General features: G+C 39.0%; 1 protein-coding gene across 2 annotated transcripts in view; it reads right to left on the bottom strand.

The window, feature by feature from the left end:
* Positions 1-23,370, bottom strand: part of EFL1 (elongation factor like GTPase 1) — a 128,499-nt gene that overhangs the window by 20,165 nt on the left and 84,964 nt on the right. For both annotated transcript variants that reach the window (XM_065871813.1, XM_065871814.1), the window contains 3 exons: positions 15,534-15,665; positions 9,986-10,133; positions 4,954-5,936 (listed from right to left, as the gene is read on the bottom strand). In XM_065871813.1, the coding sequence (XP_065727885.1) occupies positions 4,954-5,936; positions 9,986-10,133; positions 15,534-15,665 (1,263 nt within the window). The remainder of the gene's footprint in view (positions 1-4,953; positions 5,937-9,985; positions 10,134-15,533; positions 15,666-23,370) is intronic.

Here is a 23,370-nt window from a genome sequence, read left to right as displayed (position 1 = left end):
AGAGCAAGAATGAAAGACGTCAACAGGTTAGAAGAAATATGAAAAGAGACAATTTACTAGTCACATGATGATCAATTAAAAACACAGACCAAGTCTTATGTCCGTTCAAGCTCATAAAAGGCAGTTTTCATGGGTAAAGAATGATAATAAAACCACAGTTAGGAAAGCAGGTTTTACAAGTAAAGGAGGTCATTTTCTTGGGATTATTTCCCCAGACAAAACAATTTTAAGATGATTATTTTTTCTGCAAAATTTCCCATTTTGACCATAAGCAATTCTATACATTTATAAAAGGATTCCTTATTTTAAAAATCTGTGTAGAAAAGAGTTTTAAAAAGAGACTAACTCATCTTACTAAATAAAAAAGACCTGACTTGTCCTTTTATTTGTCTGGTGCCAATTCTTGGAGAATTAAAGGAACCAGCAGCAGTCTGAAGTTTTCCTGGAAGATCTCTGAATATCCAGGGAGGAAGCAAAAAGCCTCAGGAACATAGAGGTCTCTTCATTTCTTTTTCCAGGTGAAGGTGGTGATTTAGAAAGAAAAAGGAAAACACAAGTGAAGAGCTGAGTATCCTGATAGACCTTGGATACTAAAAACTGGTCACCATTATCAAAGAATCCCTCAAAACAAGAGAAAACAGGCTTAGGAGGAGATTCTCTAGTCTAAGCAAGAAGGCCTCAAACCAATTCAGGACTAAAAAAAATTCCAGATCAAATCTAAACACAGCTTCTTTGTAAGGCAGTGGGTGTGGTAGCCAGTTGATCTCTGAGAAATGTATTAAGAAGGCTGACCAGCGACACTGGTACAGACTGTGTACAGTGGACCCTTGAACAACACAGGTCTGTGTTGGGTGGGTGTGGGTCCACTTATAAGTGGATTTTTCTAAGTACATACTATAGTACTACAAAATTCGCAGCTGAATCTACTGATGTGGACCCATGTATAGGGAGGGCCAACTGTAAAGTAATATACAGATTTTCAACTGTGTGGTCAGTCAGCACCCCTAAGCCCCGTGTTGTTCAAGGGTCACCTGTACTAACCAATCCACATATAAAAGGTTGAGATTTGTACCTGGATAAGGCAAGGCAAAGACATATTCTGCTCCTAAGGGAGAAGAGGGCATATAACCCTGAAGGCTAAGATAAGCATCTATTCCTAGAAAGTGCCAGAACTGACTCAGCTGGCCAGGTGAAAAGTACCAGGATGAAGATCAAAGTGCCGGATGACAAGTGATATTCAAGGGACTGCCTGGTCACATGCAGGGTCCGGTCCTAGTGGTGACATCCTAACACAGATGGAAAAATGGACACAGAGGACTGACTCAACAAAGGTGACTCAACAGTCTGCTGGGAATTTCCAATAAATGCCAACAGCTGAACCTAGCTTCGTGTGTTGTGCTGAAAAGCTGTCTTCTCAGAAAGGACAAATGCCGCTCCAAATGGATTATGTAAGGAGAGATGGCCATTTGGGGAGGAAATATGTGTTCCTATTATGCTGGGAATAAGGGAGGGAAAGACAGACATAGATAGATCTACATGGACCCTAGACTTTGGGAAGGCTCATTTCAAACACATAAAGGAAAAGAAAAACCAAACAGGCTTATAACAAACCCTATGATAAAATTCCTTTGGGGAGTAACAAGAGTCTGAAAATATCAATCATGAATGATCCCAATGAGAAAAAAGGAGGAGAGATCCTCCCCACCCAAAATAAATAGCTCCAAAATAAATCTGTTGGGTGATGGAAGGCACTCTGTTGTACCTTCTGACTCCTATTTTAAGAGGACAGGCACAGTAGACAGAAGAAGATAGCAAACAACTAAGGGAGGATCGTAGTATGTCCTGGATGTTGAAAACTAGAGTAAGGCGAGCCTACCAAGTAACAGAGTTAAAGACAACAAAAAGGGTCACAGCTACAACTTGAAGAGGCCAGTGTAACATTAATACAGGACAGCAAGAAGTCCAGGGTTGGTTCTCAACACCTATGTTACCTCCATTCTCTTCAGTGAGGAGAATGAGGAAGAAACTACAGCAAGTAGAACAAACATGATAGAAGAATGCTGAAGTTCAAGATAGCCGAGCAGTTGATAAGCAAGTAACTGGCCTTCTTAAACGAGTTCAAGTCTCCAAGACCAGAATTCTATCTCATGGCCCTAGAGAAATTTGCCCTTTTGAGAACTTGTGGATAGCAGGGTAACTGCCAAACTACAGGTAAAAGGCAAATGATAAATGAACTTTTTTTAAGGATAAAAGCACTGGTTTCCATAAACTACAGACTAGAAAGCCATACACTAATTTCCTACAGAATTTTAAGAAAACATTATAAAGATTTGTATATATTTATAGAAGCATGAGGTAAACCTTTGGAGATGACACGGACTTTCTAACACAAAATCCTATCAACCTAAGCTTATTTCTTCTTATAAGATGGTTGGTAAGTTGATAATCAGGGGAATGCTATATACACAAAGGACCTCAACTTCATCACAACAATCAATTCACTACTTATTGAGTTTCACTTCTCACCAGACAAGAAAAGGACACATGAAAAAAAATAAAAAAATGAATCAATGTGTGAAGATTATGGTGTTGAGGGACTTCCCTGGTGGCACAGCGGTTAAGAATCTGCCTGCCAATGCAGGGGACACGGGTTTGAGCCCTGGTCCAGGAAGATCCCACATGCCACGGAGCAACTAAATAAGCCCATGTGCCCCAACTACTGAGACCACGTGCCACAACTACTGAAGCCCACGTGCCTAGAACCTGTGCCCCACAACCGCAATGAGAAGCCGGCACACAGCAATGAAGAGTAGCTCCTGCTCGCAGCAACTAGAGAAAGCCCGTGCACAGCAACGAAGACCCAACGCAGCCAAAAAAAAAAAAAAAAAAAAAAAAAAAAAAATTATGGTGTTGAGACTTCTTTTTCTTGGCATTAAAAACCCAAAACTTTCTTCACTATTGTTGTAATGCTTATTATGTATTTTACACACACACACACACACACACACACACACACACACACACAAAACCTAAGGTAAGAAATTAATTGTATAGACTCAGTTTACTCATATGCAAATATAGGAGTTCTACATAATTTCAGTCACTAAGATTTAAATCCAGCTTTTGGGGGAACAAAATAGAAAGACAAACTTATTTAAAAAAATAAAAATGAGGTTGATCCTGACTTCTCACAAGTGAATGACAAGATGCAACTGCTGAACTGCATTAAAAGAATGCTGTACCGCATGCGGGAGGTAGCAGTGTGTCTGTGTCTGTACGGGTGAGATGGTATCTGGGGTGCTGTTTATGGCTGCTTTATTTAAGAGGGAGGCTGACCGAAGGAAGTATGTCCAAAGGACAGCAACTGGAACAATTGAAGGATTAAAAAAAATCATATCCTGAAAACCAGCTGAAGGATGTGGAGAGTTTTCCCCTACATATAAAGCTAGAAAACGAATGCTCTCCTCAAATATATGAAGTGCTACTGCATGTAAGAGGGACGAATGGTGGTATGAATGGTGAGAAACTAGCAGGAGACAAGACTTTTTTGCTCAATATGAGAAAGACAGTTTAATCCCGGAACTGGCTGTGAGCTGCCCATCAACAGAAGTATTCAAACAGAGGTGGCATAAGGATCTGTCAGCGTAGGAAAGACTGGAGAAGACTTCTGAGTTTTTTTTTTGAAGGAATTAAGACTGCTTGATTCTAATTCTACCTCTGCCTTCTTAAATTAAGAAGGTTCTCAATGGAAATGTGAAGAACACCCGGGAATGGTCTAGATCGGTGTTCCTCGAACTAAGCTACGGATTCCGTGAGATGTTAATAGGATGCTGTATTCAAGTAAGGTTGAGAAACACCACATATTCCAGGCCGTATCTGCAGATCTGACTCACAGCACATACTGGCTTTAAGCCGTCCCAGAATAACCAAACCTATGTACCTGTGTTTAACTCAACTGTTTTTGAAATGCTGCTATGGGTGCTCCGTTCCTCTCACAGGAACCTTACTGTGATGCAAGCCTAAATTTCTTTTTGGGGAAGAAAACCCCCAACAATTTAGATTTATGCTTTTAGGAATTAATTGGCAAAAGAACTTTACCAAACAGAATGTAAAGGAACCACATACTGATTCAAAGGACCTCAGAGCTCGAGAAAACACAACAATTTGGTCCACTCGCTCATCCAGTGCTCAATTCCCCCTTCTATAACCTCCTCACCGCTGAAGCAGTTCCACAATCTCAAGAGGGTAAAGAGAACTACCGTGTGGCCAGGCATGGTTCCAGGTCCCATATTTGTGTTCTCATGCTACTCTTCACAACCTCCAATGAATTATTACCTTCTTTTTCAGAGGTGAAGAAAATAAGTCTCACTGAAGTACAATCTGTCAAAAGTCAAAACAGCTACCAAGTGCCAGGGTTCAATGTCTCCTGAGATCTTAAAGGTTCTTCTCCCAAAGAGAGAAAAATCAGCAGTAGGATCTGATATAATAGTTAGCAGTGGATAAAGTCCCAAATAATTTTCTTCTTCAGAAGACACCCAGAATTCACAGAAGCCCTTTGTGTTAGGAGTATGAGAATGTCACCTTATTCTCTGATGGTTATCACGACTTTGGTTACCCAGACTGATATGGTTATTCCCTTGTGAAAAACTACTGCACGGGTTTGGATGGTAAAATATATGAGAAGTTTAAACCTCATTTACCAGACCTTCTGTTGCAGAAAAGTCTTTCTATTTTTGCAAAACAAAATATCCTAAGTTGGCAAAACTTCCGCTCCCTTGCCCCCAAGATTTTAATATTTAAGGCCTCTGACTTTCTAAGATCTTAGTTCCTGAAAATCATATGATAAGGTAGCTTCTGCAAAAAAAAAAATATTAAATGAGTTTAAGTTTTCTGATCTGAGAGACTTCCACTGTTATTCATGGTATTTCTCAGTCTTTACCTTTCTTGCCTTACCGAGAACATCACTGGTGGCCATGATGTCACACGTGTACATTGCTGCCATCAGACGCTGAGGTTTCACTTGCAGTGCATAGCGACAGGCTTCCTTCATGGTGGCAATGAGCTGTCCTGAGAAGGGTCCATAGCAGTCGGTGAGTGAAGACTCTCCTTTCTGGGAAGCCCTCTTCTCAAAGGGCTCGGAGCAGCCACCTTGTAGGTCTTGGTGTTCATCTCTACCAGAACAGGTTTCACCTTCCCCCTGTCCCTCTTTTACCAGATCACTTTGTTCTTGATTCTGCTTATCACTTGCTGTTTGGTCTTCAAATTTACTTAGGTCCCATTTTTCCAGAACAAAACAGACACCCATGAGAGGCTCCTCACACATGGGGCCAGAGAGGGTTGCTAGCTGGAAGCCACTCACGATGCTATTGCCCAAATCTCGGTATCTACTGGCTTCTTTTGATGCTTTGCCATCTGGGCCTGTCCATACTGAATTCTGAAAATCTTTACTTTTATTTACTAATATGTTGGGCCCACATTTTCTTGGGCCAAACGACCAGATTTGGTCAACAGTGTTCCTCCATTTTCTCCCTGTTAGATGTTGCTCTAGTTTTCCTTTGAATTCCCAAATTTTCTCTTGGGTCTTCTGGTGAATCATCTGAGTGTTTTTACCCTCATTCAAAGAGGATATCAACTGCTCCATAGAACGAATCACATCACTATTTTCTTCCAGAATCTGAGTGACTTCTTCTGGAAGGGGCATGGCTCGAACACTGAGTGTGGCAAGTTTATTGGGGGTTGTCATGGTGATTAGCCCACCAGAGTAAACTTGGATTCCTTCAGGGATTCTGTTTTGATCTTCTTTTGTTTGGTGTATGACTGCAACTTTTTGTTGTTTGCCTATTTCTTCATTGACCATGTCAACTTTGGGGGGTTTTGTGATTGTTTCTCTGAATGGAATAATGGGTTCAGATACACTGATTTGAATCTTTGCAAACCTACAGAGTCAAGAGAAATAACACAAGGTTATAATCAAATTGGCATCAAAACGCCCATGTAGAAATGTTACATAATGAATATTCTGCAAAAACATAGAAATATAAAAATTATTTTACTAGGAAATATTGGTAATTTACGTTATATCAGAATTCAAAAACCCCTTTCATTTCAGATTCAAAAGACCACCTCTAATGGGAACAGACCTTCAGGGAGTTCTTTGCATATACTAGAATCTCACTGCTTTGTTCATTCTCAAAATAAATAAACCATGTATTTAGATAAGAATGTTTTACAATGGAATATTACTCAGCCATAAAAAGAAATGAAATTGAGTTATTTGTAGTGAGGTGGATGGACCTAGAGTCTGTCACGCAGAGTGAAGTAAGTCAGAAAGAAAAAGACAAATACTGTATGCTAACACATATATATGGAATCTAAGAAAAAAGTAATGTCATGAAGAACCTAGCGGTAAGACAGGAATAAAGACACAGACCTACTAGAGAATGGACTTGAGGATATGGGGAGGGGGAAGGGTAAGCTGTGACAAAGTGAGAGAGTGGCATGGACATATATACACTACCAAACGTAAAATAGATACCTAGTGGGAAGCAGCTGCATAGCACAGGGAGATCAACTCGGTGCTTTGTGACCACCTAGAGGGGTGGGATAGGGAGGGTGGGAGGGAGGGAGACGCAAGAGGGTGGAGATATGGGAACATATGTATATGTATAACTGATTCACTTTGTTATAAAGCAGAAACTAACACACCATTGTAAAGCAATTATACTCCAATAAAGATGTAAAAAAAATAATAATAAAGTAAAATAGGCATTAAAATATTTTTTAAAAAGAATGTTTTGAGTGGAGAATAAATGTTTTAATAAGGTTTTACATGAATTCTTTAAAATATTATCTGCCACTTTAAGAATCTGGCGAAGAAAAGCTCAATGATTATAACTCTTAAGAGATAAAAAAAAAAAAAAAAAATCCTGACAGTGGATTTGGCTTTAATGAGGTTCATGGTGAGGCTGGCAAGACCTAGGAGTCTGTCTAGAGTAGCACTCTCCAAAAGATCTTTCTGAAATAATGGAAATGTTCTCTATCTGTACTATGATTACAGAGTACTTGATATGTGGCTAGTGCAACTGGGGAAACAAAGTTTTAATTTCATTTAATTTTTTTTTTTTTTTTTTTGTGGTACATGGGCCTCTCACCGCTGCGGCCTCTCCCGTTGCGGAGCACAGGCTCCAGACGCGCAGGCTCAGCGGCCATGGCTCACGGGCCCAGCCGCTCTGCGGCATGTGGGATCTTCCCAGACCGGGGCACGAACCCGTGTCCCCTGCATCAGCAGGCAGACTCTCAACCACTGCGCCACCAGGGAAGCCCTTAAATTATTTTTTTTATCACCTAAACATAAAACTCCCATACTGTATATAGTTCAGTTTGGCCTGCTTTTTGGACTTTATATGAATAGAATCAAACATTTTTTTCTTCAATTGTCTTCTTTTGCTCAATATTATGTTGTGAAATTCATCCATGTTTGCGTAGTTAGCTTGTTCACTGAGATTATTCTATAAAATTCCATGGTATGGATTTACCGTAATTTATTTGTTTATGCACTTTATTTTGAGTTTTTTCCAGTTTTGGTCTATTAAAATTTTTGTTGCTATGAATATTATTGATGCACATTTGTCCAGCTTTGTGTTAAGTATATATAGAATAGAAATGGGAATAGATTTGCCAAGCCATAGGAAATAATTATCTCCTACCTTAGTAGATAATACCCAAACTACATTCCAAAGTAGTTGTACCAACTCACGCTCCCACTCGCTGTGTAGGTAAATTCCTACATCTTTGCTCTACATCCTTGCCACCATCTGATGCTGTCACTTTAAAAAATTTCAACCACAAATAAGTAATTCAATTAAAATCAGTTTTAGATTTAAAGGGGGAATTTTACTTGAAATATAATTCTAAGTACCGTAAAGCATTATTTTTAAAGAGGAGTTAATGGCCTGAGAAACGTAAGGTTATTTAACATTGAATTTTAATTTGGTAGCAAAGAGTGTGAAAAGAGAGAAAATAAGTTAGCTCAAAAACTCCAAAAAATAACATACCATTTCAATACTGTTAAGAAAAAAACCCTGAGAATTAAGTTACTATTTTAAAATACATGAGGCCTTATGATTTATCCAATTAGGATTATTCTCTAATCAACATTGTAATTATACCTTCAGAAATTCTAAGAAAATGGTGACAACATGAAAGAGATGGAGAAACCTACCTTCCAATTTTGCACTAATTATGGCTATAAAAACATTTAAAGAAACCCAAATGGATGGTGCTGCAGGAGCAGCTCTTCTTATTCTACTGTACTATTAGTAGTAGCAGTAGAGTAGTACCGTACTACAACAACAATTACTACTACTACCACCACCACTACCAATTTTACTAGGTTGTTTTAAGGATTAAATGAGACACACAGAGTTCAACACAGTGACTAACATGTAGTATTTAGTATGTAATCATGTTGATTCTTTATAATTATTATTTTAGCTATAATTATAATTATGGTTATTAAAGTCCCAGAAAATTGAAAAATAAAAGGAAGGAAGGCCATTACAGGGTGATTCACCAAAGAAAAACAAATGGCCAATAAACAAAGTAAAAAATGTTTCAGGGACTTCCCTGGTGGCGCAGTGGTTAAGAATCCGCCTGCCAATGCAGGGGACACGGGTTTGAGCCCCGGTCCGCGAAGATCCCACATGCCGCGGAGCAACTAAGGCCGTGCGCCACAACTACTGAGACTGTGCTCTAGAGCCTGTGAGCCACAACTAATGAGCCTGCGTGCCGCAACTACTGAAGCCCATGCACCTAGAGCCCGTGCTCCACAAGAAGAGAAGCCACCGCAATGAGAAGCCTGGGCACTGCAATGAAGAGTAGCCCCCGCTTGCCGCAACTAGAGAAAGCCTGCGCGCGGCAACAAAGACCCAACACAGCTAAAAATAAAAAATTAATTAAAAAAAAAACGTTTCAGTATCATTACTAAGCACAGAAAGTGTATATTAACAATGCACACCTTTTATTCGTCTTCCAGGTTGGTGAAATTTTTAAAAATTATGATATACAAGGCTGGCAAAAGTTTGGGAAAAGAGACACTTTCAAATACATCTTGCTAGTTTCAGTGTAAACTGGAACAGCCTTTCTTAAGGATAATATGGATCATAAGCCTAAAAAATATGCCAGCAATATAATATGCCACCTTTTGAATCAGCAATTATACTTCCAGAAGTTTATCTTAACCAAATAATCAGAGCTGTGTATAGATATCTGTAGGTATTTGAATACACATAGAACAGACTAGGGATTTATGGACCCAAGTGTAATGGTCATAGTTATCTCTGCATGGTAACTGAATGATTCTTTTTATTCTTCTGTATTTCCCTAATTGCTACAATAAACATATATTACCTTTGGAATAAAGAGGAAAAACATAATTTACAAAAAGTTATTTGGGATGCCTATTTTATGACACTTATGTATCACCATGATAGAGAAATATAAAGATTTACCGAAGGTTTACACTGTAGAGACCACATCAATAAGGAAAGGAAGTCTATCCTAATTACAGCCTATGTTTACAAAATACAATTTTGTTTTGTTGCCCTGATATGCTGTGTTTGTATATGCTTAAAGTAAAATGAAAATATTTTAAAATATTTTATGATAATAAAATATTATTACTTTATTATCTAAAATAGATAAACTAAAATGCAAAATGTAAAGTGCTTATCTGGCACAGTAAACTAAACTAAACTAAACTAAACTAAAAATGCAAAATCATGCAAGTATAGCAGTGAATACTATTTGTCAGTTATTAAAAATTAAATCTATGATCCAGTAACACAATAACAGTTCATGTTTAAGTTGAGGGCACTTAATTTTTCTCCAAAGACAAACCACAGCGTAAGTTCAATGGGTTTAGGAAACGCTAAAGCATCCCACCGATTTTGGGGCTATCATTTCTTCATCTCTGTTATCACCTAACCTTTCTTTTAAGTCATCCAGGCATCGCTGAAGGTGAACTTCCCCTGCTGTGACTAAAACGTGCTCTCCCGTTTCCTGAATTAAAATCTGGACACAGGGATCAGCTTGGTTTAACAGTTTCATTCCTCTGACGAGCTGAGGCATTTCACCTAGGTTAACAAAATGAAATACTGATTAAATACAAGATAAGGACTAATATAATCTAAAGATAACACCTGTGAGAAAACTGAAGGGAAAAGTATAATGAAATAAACTCTTAAAATAATGGTTTATTGTTCTTCCAAATAATATAGCAATGTGAAGAAAACTACCCTCTAGTAATTTACCTGTACAGATAGCTCACGAGACACGTGTCACATATCACTGAGACTCCCAAAGCTGATCTATGCCACTTCTTCAAACACTCAGCAAATATAAACTACCATCGTTACACTTGTAAATCCACCTAAATGTATTACACATGTATATATATCTAGAAATGTAACAGAACTCTTCCCAAACAGTACCTATAAAACTATAAAAGCAACAAATAAGCAAAGGAAGCATTCAATATGATACTCAATTCAAGAAACTGTACCAGAAGCTCATATTTTAAATTAATTATTGGGTTTCCCTGGTGGCACAGTGGTTGAGAGTCCGCCTGCCGATGCAGGGGACACGGGTTCGTGCCCCGGTCCAGGAAGATCCCACACGCTGCAGAGCGGCTAGGGCCGTGAGTCATGGCCGCTGAGCCTGCACGTCCGGAGCCTGTGCTCTGCAACGGGAGAGGCCACAACAGTAAGAGGCCCGCGTACCGCAAAAAATTAAATAATAATTATTTATGAAACTGCTTGACAGAACTGTGGATTTTAGAATAAAGCTGCCCTTTGGGTGACAGGCGGGATACACTAAGCAGCCACTTTATCCCGTGAGCTATGGGTACCTTCTGCATTCCACTCTGCTGGTGCTTTCAGTATCTAATTGCTTGTTCCCTACAGTTCTTGGGGTACAGGTAGGGATTTGGATCCACATCTTGAGTTCTGCTGCTGCTTTTTCACACCTTTCATATGCGTGGTGGCCACTATTCACTCAAGGCAGGTCACAGGAATTCTCCTGTTACTACTTTAGCAGAGACATTGGCTTTGAAGGCAATTTTATGCAGTCTTGTTTCACTTCTACGTCTGAAGGAAGGACTCAGTTAATTCCTCAATGCTTGGTTTTCAACATGCCAAACAAACCAAACCACGGGAGCTTTCTGCAATCAGTGGTTTTTCAACATATTCTACCCAAGTTGACTACCCATATCTATTCCATATCTGTTTATTCTTTAAATAAGCTTTTCTTAATGATAACTAACACTTTATAGTGCTAAGTGTGCCAGATAAGCACTTTACGTATAGGAACCCATTAACTAGGAGGCAGGCATGATTACTGTTCTCATTTTATAGATGAGCAAACAGGCATAGAGAAGCTTAAGGAACCTGTGCTCAAGGTCACAGACACACTGGTTTTGAAGCCTGCAGGCAGACAGCCATAGAGCCACACTCCACAATGGGTGTCGGCACCCTCACAGGTCGTGGTCATGAGCCACATGTGGGATGCGTGAAATGCTGACGGAAGACAGGGAGTGGGATTTCACTGTTTGTGGAGGTGACGGATGTACCCTCATGTTTTCCTTTTCAGCATTTGTAGTTTTCCTTTGCCTAATTCCGTGGACAGATATTATCTAGTGTTAAGTTAACCTTCACAGAATTTGAAATGTGGCTTAAAAAGATTCTTGCACGAAGACCACTAATAATACATATCACACAAGCCCAAGGGAATAATTAAAAAAAAAAAATGACAAAGCTTTTTGTCAGCTCTCCATCACCAAATTACAAAACAATGTTACCAGTATGAGGACCTAATAAATTCTTTTTTTAATTTTTCCTTATAAATTTATTTGTTTATCTTTGGCTGCATTGGGTCTTCATTGCTGTGTGTGGGCTTTCTCTAGTTACAGAGAGTGGGGGCTACTCTTCACGGCGGTGCACGGGCTTCTCATTGGTGGCTTCTCTTGTTGCAGAGCACCGGCTCTAGGTGCATGGGCTTCAGTAGTTGTGGTGCGTGGGCTCAGTAGTTGTAGCTCACGGGCTCTAGAGCGCAGGCTCAGTAGTTGTGGCGCACAGGCTTAGTTGCTCCGCGGCATGTGGGATCTTCCCAGACCAGGGCTTGAACCAGTGTCGCCTGCACTGGCAGGCGGATTCTTAACCACTGCGCCACCAGGGAAGTCCACAAATTCTTAAGAAAACAAAAACAAAAAACCCACTCACATTCACATACACACTTAAATCTGTCACTTCAAGGCAAAGGCGACAGTGTAGCAATATGCAAAGAAGAAGCTTTTTCAAAAGAAATTTGGCCTGTCTGACCAATAGAATACTGCAGAAGTGATATGTGATTCCTAAGGCTAGCTAACAAAAGGTACTGCAGCTTCTGTTTTAGTGTCTTGGACTACTGGCTAAAGCCAGTAACCATACGGTGCTCTAGGAAAATCAAGCAGCCACGAGGAGAGGTCCCTGTGGAGGAACTGAGGTCCCCAGCAAGCACCAGCTTATGAGCACCTGCGAGTGAACCACCGTGGAAGTCCAGTTAAACCTTCGGACGGCTGCAGCCTGCTGTGATATATGACTACAACTGCGTGAGACATCCCCAAACTGAACCCTTCCAAAATTCCTGACCAAAGGAACTGTGAAAAATAAGAAGTGATTACTGTTCTTTCAAGTCTCCAAATTTTGGAGTAATATGTTAAGCAATATTACATAACTAATGCAACTATAAACCACAATCATAAATAAATAATACATATTCACCTATTTATAGATACAGTGCATACCTCCATCAAATACAAATAAGAATATTTTAAAGGCAGTTATTTCATTTTCATCTCAATTTTTACAGTAACTTCTATGCTTGTGTGTATTTCATATGGTACAGAAAACATCAGCACAGAAGTTCATGTATCTATATAACCATATGCAGAGAGGGCTCTTTTCTCTTAACTGATATGGATAAAGGATGGAAAAATTCTGGAAACCAGTAACTCTGCTCTCAGGTAAACAGAATTTCTTGGATTCCTAAAAATAAAGATCCAGAGGCAGGAGTCTGAATCCTGACTCAACCACTTACTAACTGCTAACTGTAAGGCCGTGGGCAAGTTAACTAGCTTCTCTAAGCTTCAGTTTACCTCATGTGAAGATGAGGATAAAAAATAGCACACGGCTGTTGAGAAGATTAAATGAGATAATGTCAAATCCTCAGAATGTAGCACACAGTCAGGATCAGTGATGACGCTGAAAATAATAATGGCTTTGGGCACGTGGAGTTCTCTGTGTTTGGGTGTTGGATTTTGAGTAGACCCCGTGGGCATGGAGCAGAGTGGCGGCCACCATGACATCTGGACCTCAGCTTAGGAAGTCAGAGAAAGAAAAGTGGAAGAACAAATGCTCGGAACGCCTTCACACCAAAAGAAGAGTAAAAAGGCTGTCTTCTAGATTAGTTAACCCAGTTTGTCAGCATGAAAATGAAAAGAGGGCCTGGGGACACATGTTCTGTTCAGAAATAAACAATGCAACTGCCCAGTGCTTCTCAGGGGCAGTACTACTGGGAAGTTGAGGTACAGGAGGGTGGGACATCCCAATAGTCATTAGACATGTAATCCGTAAAGAGAGGCACTATCGCCCCAAAGTAAGGATGGGCATAAGAAACTAGGGCAAAGAGTAAAGGGACAATAAATATCCTCTGAGGGCTCAGAGGAATGAGACTAGCATCAAGAGAAGTATTCCCAGACATTCTAAATGTAAAATAAGATGTTGACATTGTAATAACAAGAAGACAGAACAATGGGTATAAACTTCAGACATGGAAATACAGAATGGCGTACACTTCAATAACATAATCAAGAATACGCATGGCAAATTCAGCAAAACAATATACTTGATTGGGAAAAGTAGCAATACTCCTTTTAAAATTATGAAGAAAACCGGGTGCCCCTTCTATCATTTTAGTTTATTTTTTACAAAGTCCAGAAAAATCTAATGCAACACATATGAGGAAATAAATTTTGGCACTCAGATGGACAATCTTAAGTAATTCTGTTTATTAGATTACCTTGTTTATGAGACAGCAATTAATCTTACTGAGTCTGCTACGGGACAGGAAGTAAGCTAGGTACTAGGATCTCTCATCTCATGTAGCCAGAGCTGTACAGAAGGTGGCCCTTTAGGACTGGGCTTTTACTCGGCTTGGATAATAGCACAGAATAGCACACAACTGTCAAACAGACTCCAAAAAATTATACATTTCTCTTAAAACATTATAGCTTAAATTTCTTTAATCCCTGTTTTAAAAGTAAGAAATAAGATTTAAATAAATACTAGAAACGCCTAAGAATAAATTATGGTTGCCAGACTCAAATGTTACAACTTCAATAAAATTGAGCTTTCTTCTATTGTATGTGCTTCTTAGGGTTGGAGGCAGTTAGCAAGGAGAATAAAAGAACAAACCATGAGGGGCCGGGATCTGGACAAACCCACAAAGAGGAAGCAGGCATTACACAGAATGGGGTAAATCCATGCAACAACCAAAGGCACTGTCAGTCCACAATGACAGCCCAGAAAGCATGCCTGTCTGAGGCCCAAGGCAGACAGCTATTTACTGAGCCCAAAGGCCAGAGATGCAGTCCTCCAAATACATATCTGCTCAAGGGTCCCAGGGATCTTCAATGGCTAGAATATGTCTTAGGAACTGAGGCAGAGACAAGCTTTCCAAAGGCCCCAGCTCTGGGGAGAGGAGGGATATACAGATGCAGGGGCAACGAGGCCATTATATACCTCAACTAAACTGCCACTTTACACATTTGTTCTCTGGTTTCCTTAAAGCAGTCTGGAGACTCTTCACTGACTACCACTAAGCACTGGGAACAGCCAAGTCACAGGGACTAGGGGGGTTAGTGACAATCATGGGAAGGAAAATACAAGAGTCAATGAAGATTGGCCAGGCAAATGGTATAAACCAAAGACTAAGAATTAGTTATTATAGGGACTGGCATATGTAGGTGTCACACAGCCAGACAGAAAGAGGCAGGAAGTGCTTTCTAAACAAAGAGGAAATGCTCAGTGTCCAGATAATCTAGCAAACCTAGAGGGAAGAGGATATGAATTTTGAACCAAGGAGCTTGGGATAAGATTCTAAGAACCATTCACATAAAACATGAATTTTGCTGAGACGCCACCCTGTGCCAGGGTTCCGGGGGATGCAGAGATGACCCTGTTTCTGCCATAAAGAAGAATACGGTCTCCCTGGAGGGCGGAGGTGCCTAAAGACTCCCGGTTCCTAAGACAGAGGTTAGATTCCCCTCAAAATGTTGGTGGTCTGTATGGCCTCATGGCTGGGCAGGTTACTCCTATTATATACCTTCATGAAAATTCATAGTCTACTACTGAAACAAATCATGAGGAACCAAGCATTAAATGCAAGTATTTAAAAAATGTAATGAACATCACAGGCTTTTAAAAACAAGGTCATCTTACTTGGATGTTTCGGTTCAACAGCAACCCTCACAATAGGGGTGGCTTCAAAGTTGAGTGGTATAAATGGCGTGCAGGAGGGCAAGGTAGACAGTGTTGCCGATTTCAGCACAAAGTCTTGAAGGCCTCCTATTCCTGCAGGGAGGAAAAGATCCATGGAGTCAATAAAAGATGATAAATTCTGAATTTATGTTAGAAAAATAACAACATCAACCCAGTATATATGTCACAGAGAAAAAACACTAAACAAATTGGGCTAAAACATACCTACTTTGACCACAGAAATGATCATGTCCAGAAACATATGTCTGAAAATACGAATTACTTTTTAAATTGTAACTCTTAGTTTTTAAAATACATTAATTTGATGAAGATGAGTCTCTACTGAAATAATCTCTTTTGCCAAATCTACTTGCTTGTGGGTAAAGGGGATTTAGAGAGGAGAGTATCAGTTATTCCCCCACCTCCCTCTCTTGCCCACTCTCCACTTCAGGCTCCCGGCTGATAGTTGCATAAGGCTCTAAAGCATACATATTTGTCTTTGAGCAGATAGGAGCAGAGAGAATGCCCCAAAAAAGTGAGATGAAGGGGTCATATTGAACCTCACATCCAGAGTAAGAGCAGACAACATTTTAGAACAAATTAAGAAACACAAGGGCGATTTTTGTGCTTTGGGGTTAAAGAATTAAGAATTGAAGAGGGTGTGGAAGGGGAGGCTACCTGTTTTAGGGTAAGGTGACATAGGAGAAAGGGGCAGGGATATTTAATCGGCAGTCTGCTTTTGTATCTCGAGCTTAGCAACAACTATGAAAAGGAAACAAAGAAAACAGCTTTGCTACCTTCAGCTGACAAACGGATGTACAGGTACAGGGCACCGGGGTGCCACACAATCGACCATTCAGCCTGGTGGAGGGGAACTGAATCTAACCACACAGTGTGAAAAGCCCCCTCCCACTGCCCCTTCCGAATGCCTCCAGAATTCACCATCCCACTACATTAAGGGATCGCTCCAACTGTAAGAACACCTTCCTTACATTAGGCTGAAACGTGTTTCCCCCATCTCTACACATTGTTCTTAGTTCAGTTCTCCAAAGGTCCACAGAAAACGTGCTTCAACTTTTACCAACTACCCTTTGGATTTCAAAGGCAGCTGTCAGATCCTTTTAATCCTTTCCTGCCTCACACTAAACCTCATTAGCTCCTTTAACTGTTTAGCTCATGACATGATTTCTAGACCTTTTGTGTGCAGGGGATCCTCTTCAGACTAAAGTTTCCAAGGAGCTCAATTCATTCCCAGTGCCTCTGGTTTATCTATTTGGTCAAGGTCTAAACTCACTGCTGTCCCTCTTAGCCCAGCACACAGAGAGACCTGTATCTGGCCACAGCTTCTTGATAATGTCCTCCATGTACCGTGATGTAACACATCTGGGTCTGCCCAAGTTTCCACCAAGTCTACTAGAAATAACAACATCTCCCATGAGGCTAGGGGTTTAGGAAAACCCCACAGTAAATATTCTCTTTCAAACCTCATCCATCCTGCTTCTGACCTCTGACTAGCATGCATTTCCTTCCTGCACACACAGCACATGGTTTCAATGAAAAGATAAATGCTGGTCTCTCCTCTGTTTCACCAGGGATGCAGGCTGCAGAAGCTCAGTATATTTTGAACACTGTCTCTTTAAACTTCTGGTTTACATTTTGCTGTTCAAATCACCAAATCTATTCTTGCTATTTAGATATGCCCAGATTTGTGAACCGATTAAAAACATGAAAAAACGGAAACAAAAGAAGTCAATACCACAGTATTCCTAGTCAAGATTAAGACTTTATGGAAAAAGTTATGCTCCAAAGATAGTAAAAAAGTCACTATCTGTAATATGCCACTATTTTAACAAATTTTTTAATATAATTAAAAAATCTAAGAAAGGAACCATTAGTTATTTGGCTGAATCACAATAAAATGATTTAAAAATCACTTTGAGAATTTCTTGATGTACTATCAGATAATTATTAAGTGTACAACTTGATATTTATACAAAACACACTTTAAAACAAACTTTCTGTTTTTAAAATAGTGCCATCAGGTACAATCTAGAAAAAAAAAAATGAAACAAAACAGATCACCGTAAACCCATAACCACACCATTTGAATACTGTCACCATATTCATTTGATGTATTACCTTTTTTATTCCCTCCTCTACTGGCACACATAATTTACACTGTTATAATCTCCATATAATTCTGTGTCATTTTTTTTTTCTATTTAAATCACATGATTTTCACTTCAGTTGTTTAAATCACAATTATATCAATCAAGGAGGTATAATTCCTTCACATAAAGTTCACGTGCTAAAGCATTTTTCAACTGGGATTGGAGCTGCAGAATGTGTTCCCTTCAGGGAATCATTTTAGAAGTTTTGGGATGGGAAAAGTTGATAGGTCAGAAAAAAAATATGCAAAATTAGCATGGAATGAATTTGTTTCAAGGATTAAAGAGGGTGCAAAGCTTTTTCCATGTATGTTTTAAAAAAAGGCATATGACTTAAATAAAAGATAGAGAATAAACAGGCTGATGAATATGGAGCAAAAGGAATTTACTAAACACCAAGAATTCTAGCTTGTTTTTATACAAATGCCAGTAACTTTTGTCTGACTGACGATGAACAATCCAAGTCCTCTCTGGTCCTGATTCTTCTCTATATAACAAGGAGTATTAGACATTTTGAGTGAGCGAACTCTAGCTTACAGGCTGGGGTGACACCTGAGTAAATACTAAGTTCTTCCACTGGGTACACAGGCCCTCACCAGGATGTGTACCATACCCTTCAAACTTTTCTTAATCAAAAATCAGCATTTTGCAAACACTGCCAGACCAAAATTTTTTCCAGGTTCTCTCTAATGTTTCTTTTTACAAAGTATTCCATTTTTAGGTTTTATTTTTTTGAGAAACTGCCATACTGTTGCCCACAGTAGCTGTACCAGTTTACATTCACCCCAACAGTGTAGAAGAATTCCCTTTTCTCTACATCTTCACCAACATTTGTTATCTGTGTTCTTTTTGATGATGGCCATTCTGATAGGTGTGAGGTAATATCTCATTGTGGTTTTGATTTGCATTTCCCTAATGATTAGGGATGTTGAGCATCTTTTCATGTGCCTGTTGGCCACTGGCATTTCCCCTTTGGAAAAATATCTATTCAGATATTCTGCCCATTTTTAAATCAGATTGTTTTGTTTTTTTGATGTTGAGTTGTATTAGCTGTTTATATATGTTGGATATTAACCCCTTGTGGTCATATCAGTCGCATCATTTGCATATGTGACTGATATGACCCAGCAATTGCACTCTTGGGTATATATCCGAAAAAAATAAAAACACTAATTTGAAAAGACACATAAAGCCCAATGTTCATAACAGCATTATTTACAACAGCCAAGATATGGAAGCAACCTAAGTGCCCATCAACGAATTGATAAAGATGTGGTGTGTGTGTGTGTGTGTGTGTATATATATATATATATATATATAAAATAGAATACTACTAAGTCATAAAAAAGAATGAAATTTTGCCATCTGCAGCAACATGGATGGACTTGGAGGGCATCATGCTAACTGAAATAAGTCAGACAGAGTAAGACAAATACTATATGATATCACTTATTTGTGGAATCTCAAAAATACAACAAACTGGTGAATATAACAAAAAAGAAGCAGACTCCCAGATATGGAGAACAAACTAGCGGTTACCAGTAGGGAGAGGGAAGGGCAATACAGACATGGGGGAGTGGAAGGTACAAAACTATTGGGTGTAAGATAGGCTCAAGGATTTATTGTACAACAGGGGGAATATAACCAATATTTTATAATAACTGTAAATGGAAAGTAACTTTTAAAAATTATATACAAATTAAAAAAAACTTTTTTTAAGTATTCCAGAAACAAGCAACATTAAGGAGCACATCTTTTATGATATGAGACTGAGAATATTGTGTGGGCCCTGAGAGATGGATTGGTCTTCTGTCGACAACTTTTTTTCTTTAACAACCCCCTGCTGCACCAGTTGAATCAATCTAGGATGAGGGCACACCGGCAGCAGTAAGATGGTGAAATCATTACTGAATTCTAACACTGCTTCCTGGGGAGGAGTCTGTTAGCTGTCTGGAGAGAGAGGAGCATTACTATCTTCAGGAAAGTTTCGATTCGTAAACTGCTCTTTCATTGCCGGTATAAAAATAATACTGGAATTAAAAAAAACTTCGTGGGAAAACATGTTACTGCTCTAGCTAGAATATGGTCTCCTAATTGCCAACGTTTTATTTCAAGACAACTTTAACATTACTACACCCAGAACCATCAACCTGTTCCTCTTAAACTGTTTAATAAGACTGAATTAATGGATTCCTTTAAATCTTCATAGTAAATGCAAGTTATGTATCATGGATGTCTACAGGGCCTCAGGCCTATGAGAGCAATAAACACTACTTTAGAAGAGATATGAGGATTCAGACAACTATTAAAACAAAACCAAACCAAACCAAACCTTTTTTTTTTTTTTAAAGTACAGGTTCCCAGAGTAGTTGGTGAGAACCTAGAAAACCTTTGGTTTCAGAAGACTACCTTCTGCTCTAGGCCCTTCTGTCTTTGAATACCAAAGAAGCCCATATCCTCTGACTTTAATTTTATGCCCTTATTCTGCACCTTTCTGGAAACTCAGATTCTGCTCTCTTTCAGTCAACTACATAGGATATCAGGGGATCCATGCACTTTATAATTCTTGTCATGGAGGGAGCAGGCAGGTAGGTACAATAAATATAAAATGGGCCTTTTCCAAGCCTGCCTGCCGAGCATCCCCAATGCAGACCAGTATTGCTGAAGTTTTCAGAGGACTGGTCCAGTTTGTCCATGATGCTAAACAAGTTCCTTAAATCAACTGCCCTTTACCTTCTTGGTGAAATAGGAGGCCCCGGGGAAAACTCTTGCAACAATGACATCACCATGTCAGGATTTTTTTCCTTCTCGTAGGGACAGATGGAGCTCATAACCAGCTAACAGTTACATCAAGATCTGGGGTCCTTTTCTCCGAAGAGAGACTACAGTAAATGGAAAATGTAACGCCTTAAGAATCAAAACCTTTTTTTTTTTTTTTTAAAGAGCCGTCTAGACTTGCTATCTTCGTCTACATTCCAGAACAGGTGGAAACGTGGCCCTCAGGGTCCAGAACCAGGTAAGGGAGCTATAATTAGGTGTCACTGTGGAGTCTCAATTTATGCATCAAGACCACTTACATTTATGCCAGACCACCATTCCTGCGAAACAGATGACTCAGTAGAGCTGGCTGTCACCAAGGGAATTAACACAGTTGGAAGGGTCTAGGATTAAAATAGTGGAAGGAATTTCACCTTGGACCTGGAGGCAATGCAGAGTACCTGAATGGTGCCTACTATTCACTCAGAGTGAATAAAAGGGAAGTTACTTCTGACTGTCTCTTGGTGTGTTATACCACGATAAAGGATCTACTAATGCTAGCCCAGGAGAAAGGATGAAGCACATTAATTAAAATATTTGAAAACAATGTTTTCTATTAGAACAGAAATAGATGTGAAGGACTGTGGGGAAGGGAATACCAGGCCAGGGACACAACACATACAAAGTGCTGGAGTGTTGTGGGAACCCAAAGTAGTTCAGAATACCTTATGCATAGAATACACCAAGGGGCTGGCAAAACAGGAGGGTGAAGGAAAACAGAGAGATTATCAAGGGATGTGGATATCAAGCTAAGCTTAGACTTTACTCTGAAGGGTGTGGATATGGAAACAAGTAGATAAATTAGAGAGAAATGAGGTAAGCTAGCAGTCTTGGTGGTTATATAGGAGCTGGAAAGAAGGGACAGGAAGAAACGAGGATGAAATCCAGATTTCTAACTTGGAAAACTAAGCATTTCTCTACCCTTCTTTTAGGTTCATAAGTTTTTCCTATCGTTTTTATTAGTTCTTCATGTAATAAACATTTTAACTCTTATCATATTTTTTTTCTCCAGACTATAGTTTCCCTTTTGATTTTGCTTCTATTTTTTCTCTTTAGTATCTTTTTGAGCTTTTTCTATTTGGTGTCTAAACTTCAGAGCTTACAAACTTCAGTGCTCTCAAAGAACTGATACTTATTCAACTTTCTGTTAGTTTTCCAAGAATTTAGTTTTAAGGGCAGGGGCACAACTAGGCACTTTCATAAAGTTTCTTCAATGAACAAGTGAACCTGAGCACAGTTCCCGTCCTCAGAGCTTAAAATCTGGAGGGGGACAAAGGCAGATAAACAGGCAATTACAATATAATGTGATAAATGTCATAACAGGAAAACTACGAGGTTTATGTGGAAAGAGAAATTGAGAGGTTAGACTTCCTAGCAAAGTAACATGTAGGAGTATCTGAGATAACTATGCAGATGCTGTGGGAGGAGAGTGTAGAGGGGGGGAAATGGCACCACTGGAGGTCCAAGTGAGAACCCAAAGTCATTATCTACAGCTGCAGTGTGGAGCGGAAGGCAGGACTGAAAAGACATTTTCAACCCATTCATTTCCACTTCTCTGAGATCTTGCAACTGCCATCAACTTTCTTTCCTTAGTCAACATGCATTCTTGTGATGTTTGATTTGGAATCAGAAGGAGTTGAATTTAATTAAAGCTCTAACCTTATGCCAGCTACCTAATCTCTCCCTAGTTTTAGTTTCCATATATATAGCATGTGGTACTTTCACAGGGTTACTGTGAGCCTTAAGTAAGATAATCAAATAAAGAGTTACCGTCGCTGGCAGAGTGAGCACTCAAAAAGAGGAGGTGGTGGCAGTGGTGGTTATAATTGGTTGTAGTGGTAACAGTAGTTGTCAGTAATAGTTTTGTTAATCAAAATGGTTTTCTTGTGTATGGTATGAAGTGCATATTTAACTTTTATATATACTATTAACTAGTTAACTGTAAAGGAGGTTATAATAACTTCTCTATAAGGTACTAATCATATCCATTTATAAGCTTTGAATCCTGTCCCACTGACCTAAATTTATATTTTATATAGTAACACATGGTTTTAAATGATGCTCCTTCAAAGATGTGATTCCAATTCAAATGATTTCAGTAAAAGGGAAGAAGTGTACAATGTTTAGCACATAAGAGGAATAAAATGCCTAGTATAGTTAAAACAATGCTGGACATTTGTTTTAAGATTTAAAAAGAAAAAAAAAAAGAGATATGGCTTTACACAACCAGGAAATTGTAACCAGATTTCTTCTACCTTTAAACTCGAAATATTTCCAAATAAAAACAGGAAGCAGAGTCACTTCTGGATGAAATGGCAACTTCATCACATGTACACAAAAGATCCTAGTTGAAATGATCAATGGAAGAAAACTAAGGAAAAAGTGAATGAATAGTGAAACTAGAGAGGGCACTTCAAACTTGGAGCTATTTCTGTTAACTGTAGATCAAATTAAAGAAAAACAGCAAGTGTCAGGTCATAACTCCATTCTTGAGAAATTAACACAACTTAAGAAAAATGATTACATACGTAGTATACTAGTGGTGGTCTATTTGATAACAGACCAATGGAAATGAAGAGCCTAGAAACATGTATGTGTAAAGGTAGAACACCTAATGAAATGGAAAAAATAATACAACTGCATCTCTATCATACACCATCTAGAAAAATAAATTTTACATGGAATTGAAAGCACAAGTCATAAGATGACATCATAAGACTGAAGACTGATAATGTCTTATTATATTATAAAATCTACAAAACAAAAATGCCAGAAACAAAGTAAAAAGTTATAAAATAGATGTTTTCAATGTT

The sequence above is a fragment of the Phocoena phocoena genome, chromosome 2, assembly GCF_963924675.1.
Source record: "Phocoena phocoena chromosome 2, mPhoPho1.1, whole genome shotgun sequence".
Lineage (NCBI taxonomy): Eukaryota > Metazoa > Chordata > Mammalia > Artiodactyla > Phocoenidae > Phocoena > Phocoena phocoena.
This window is presented reverse-complemented; position numbering and strand designations above follow the sequence as displayed.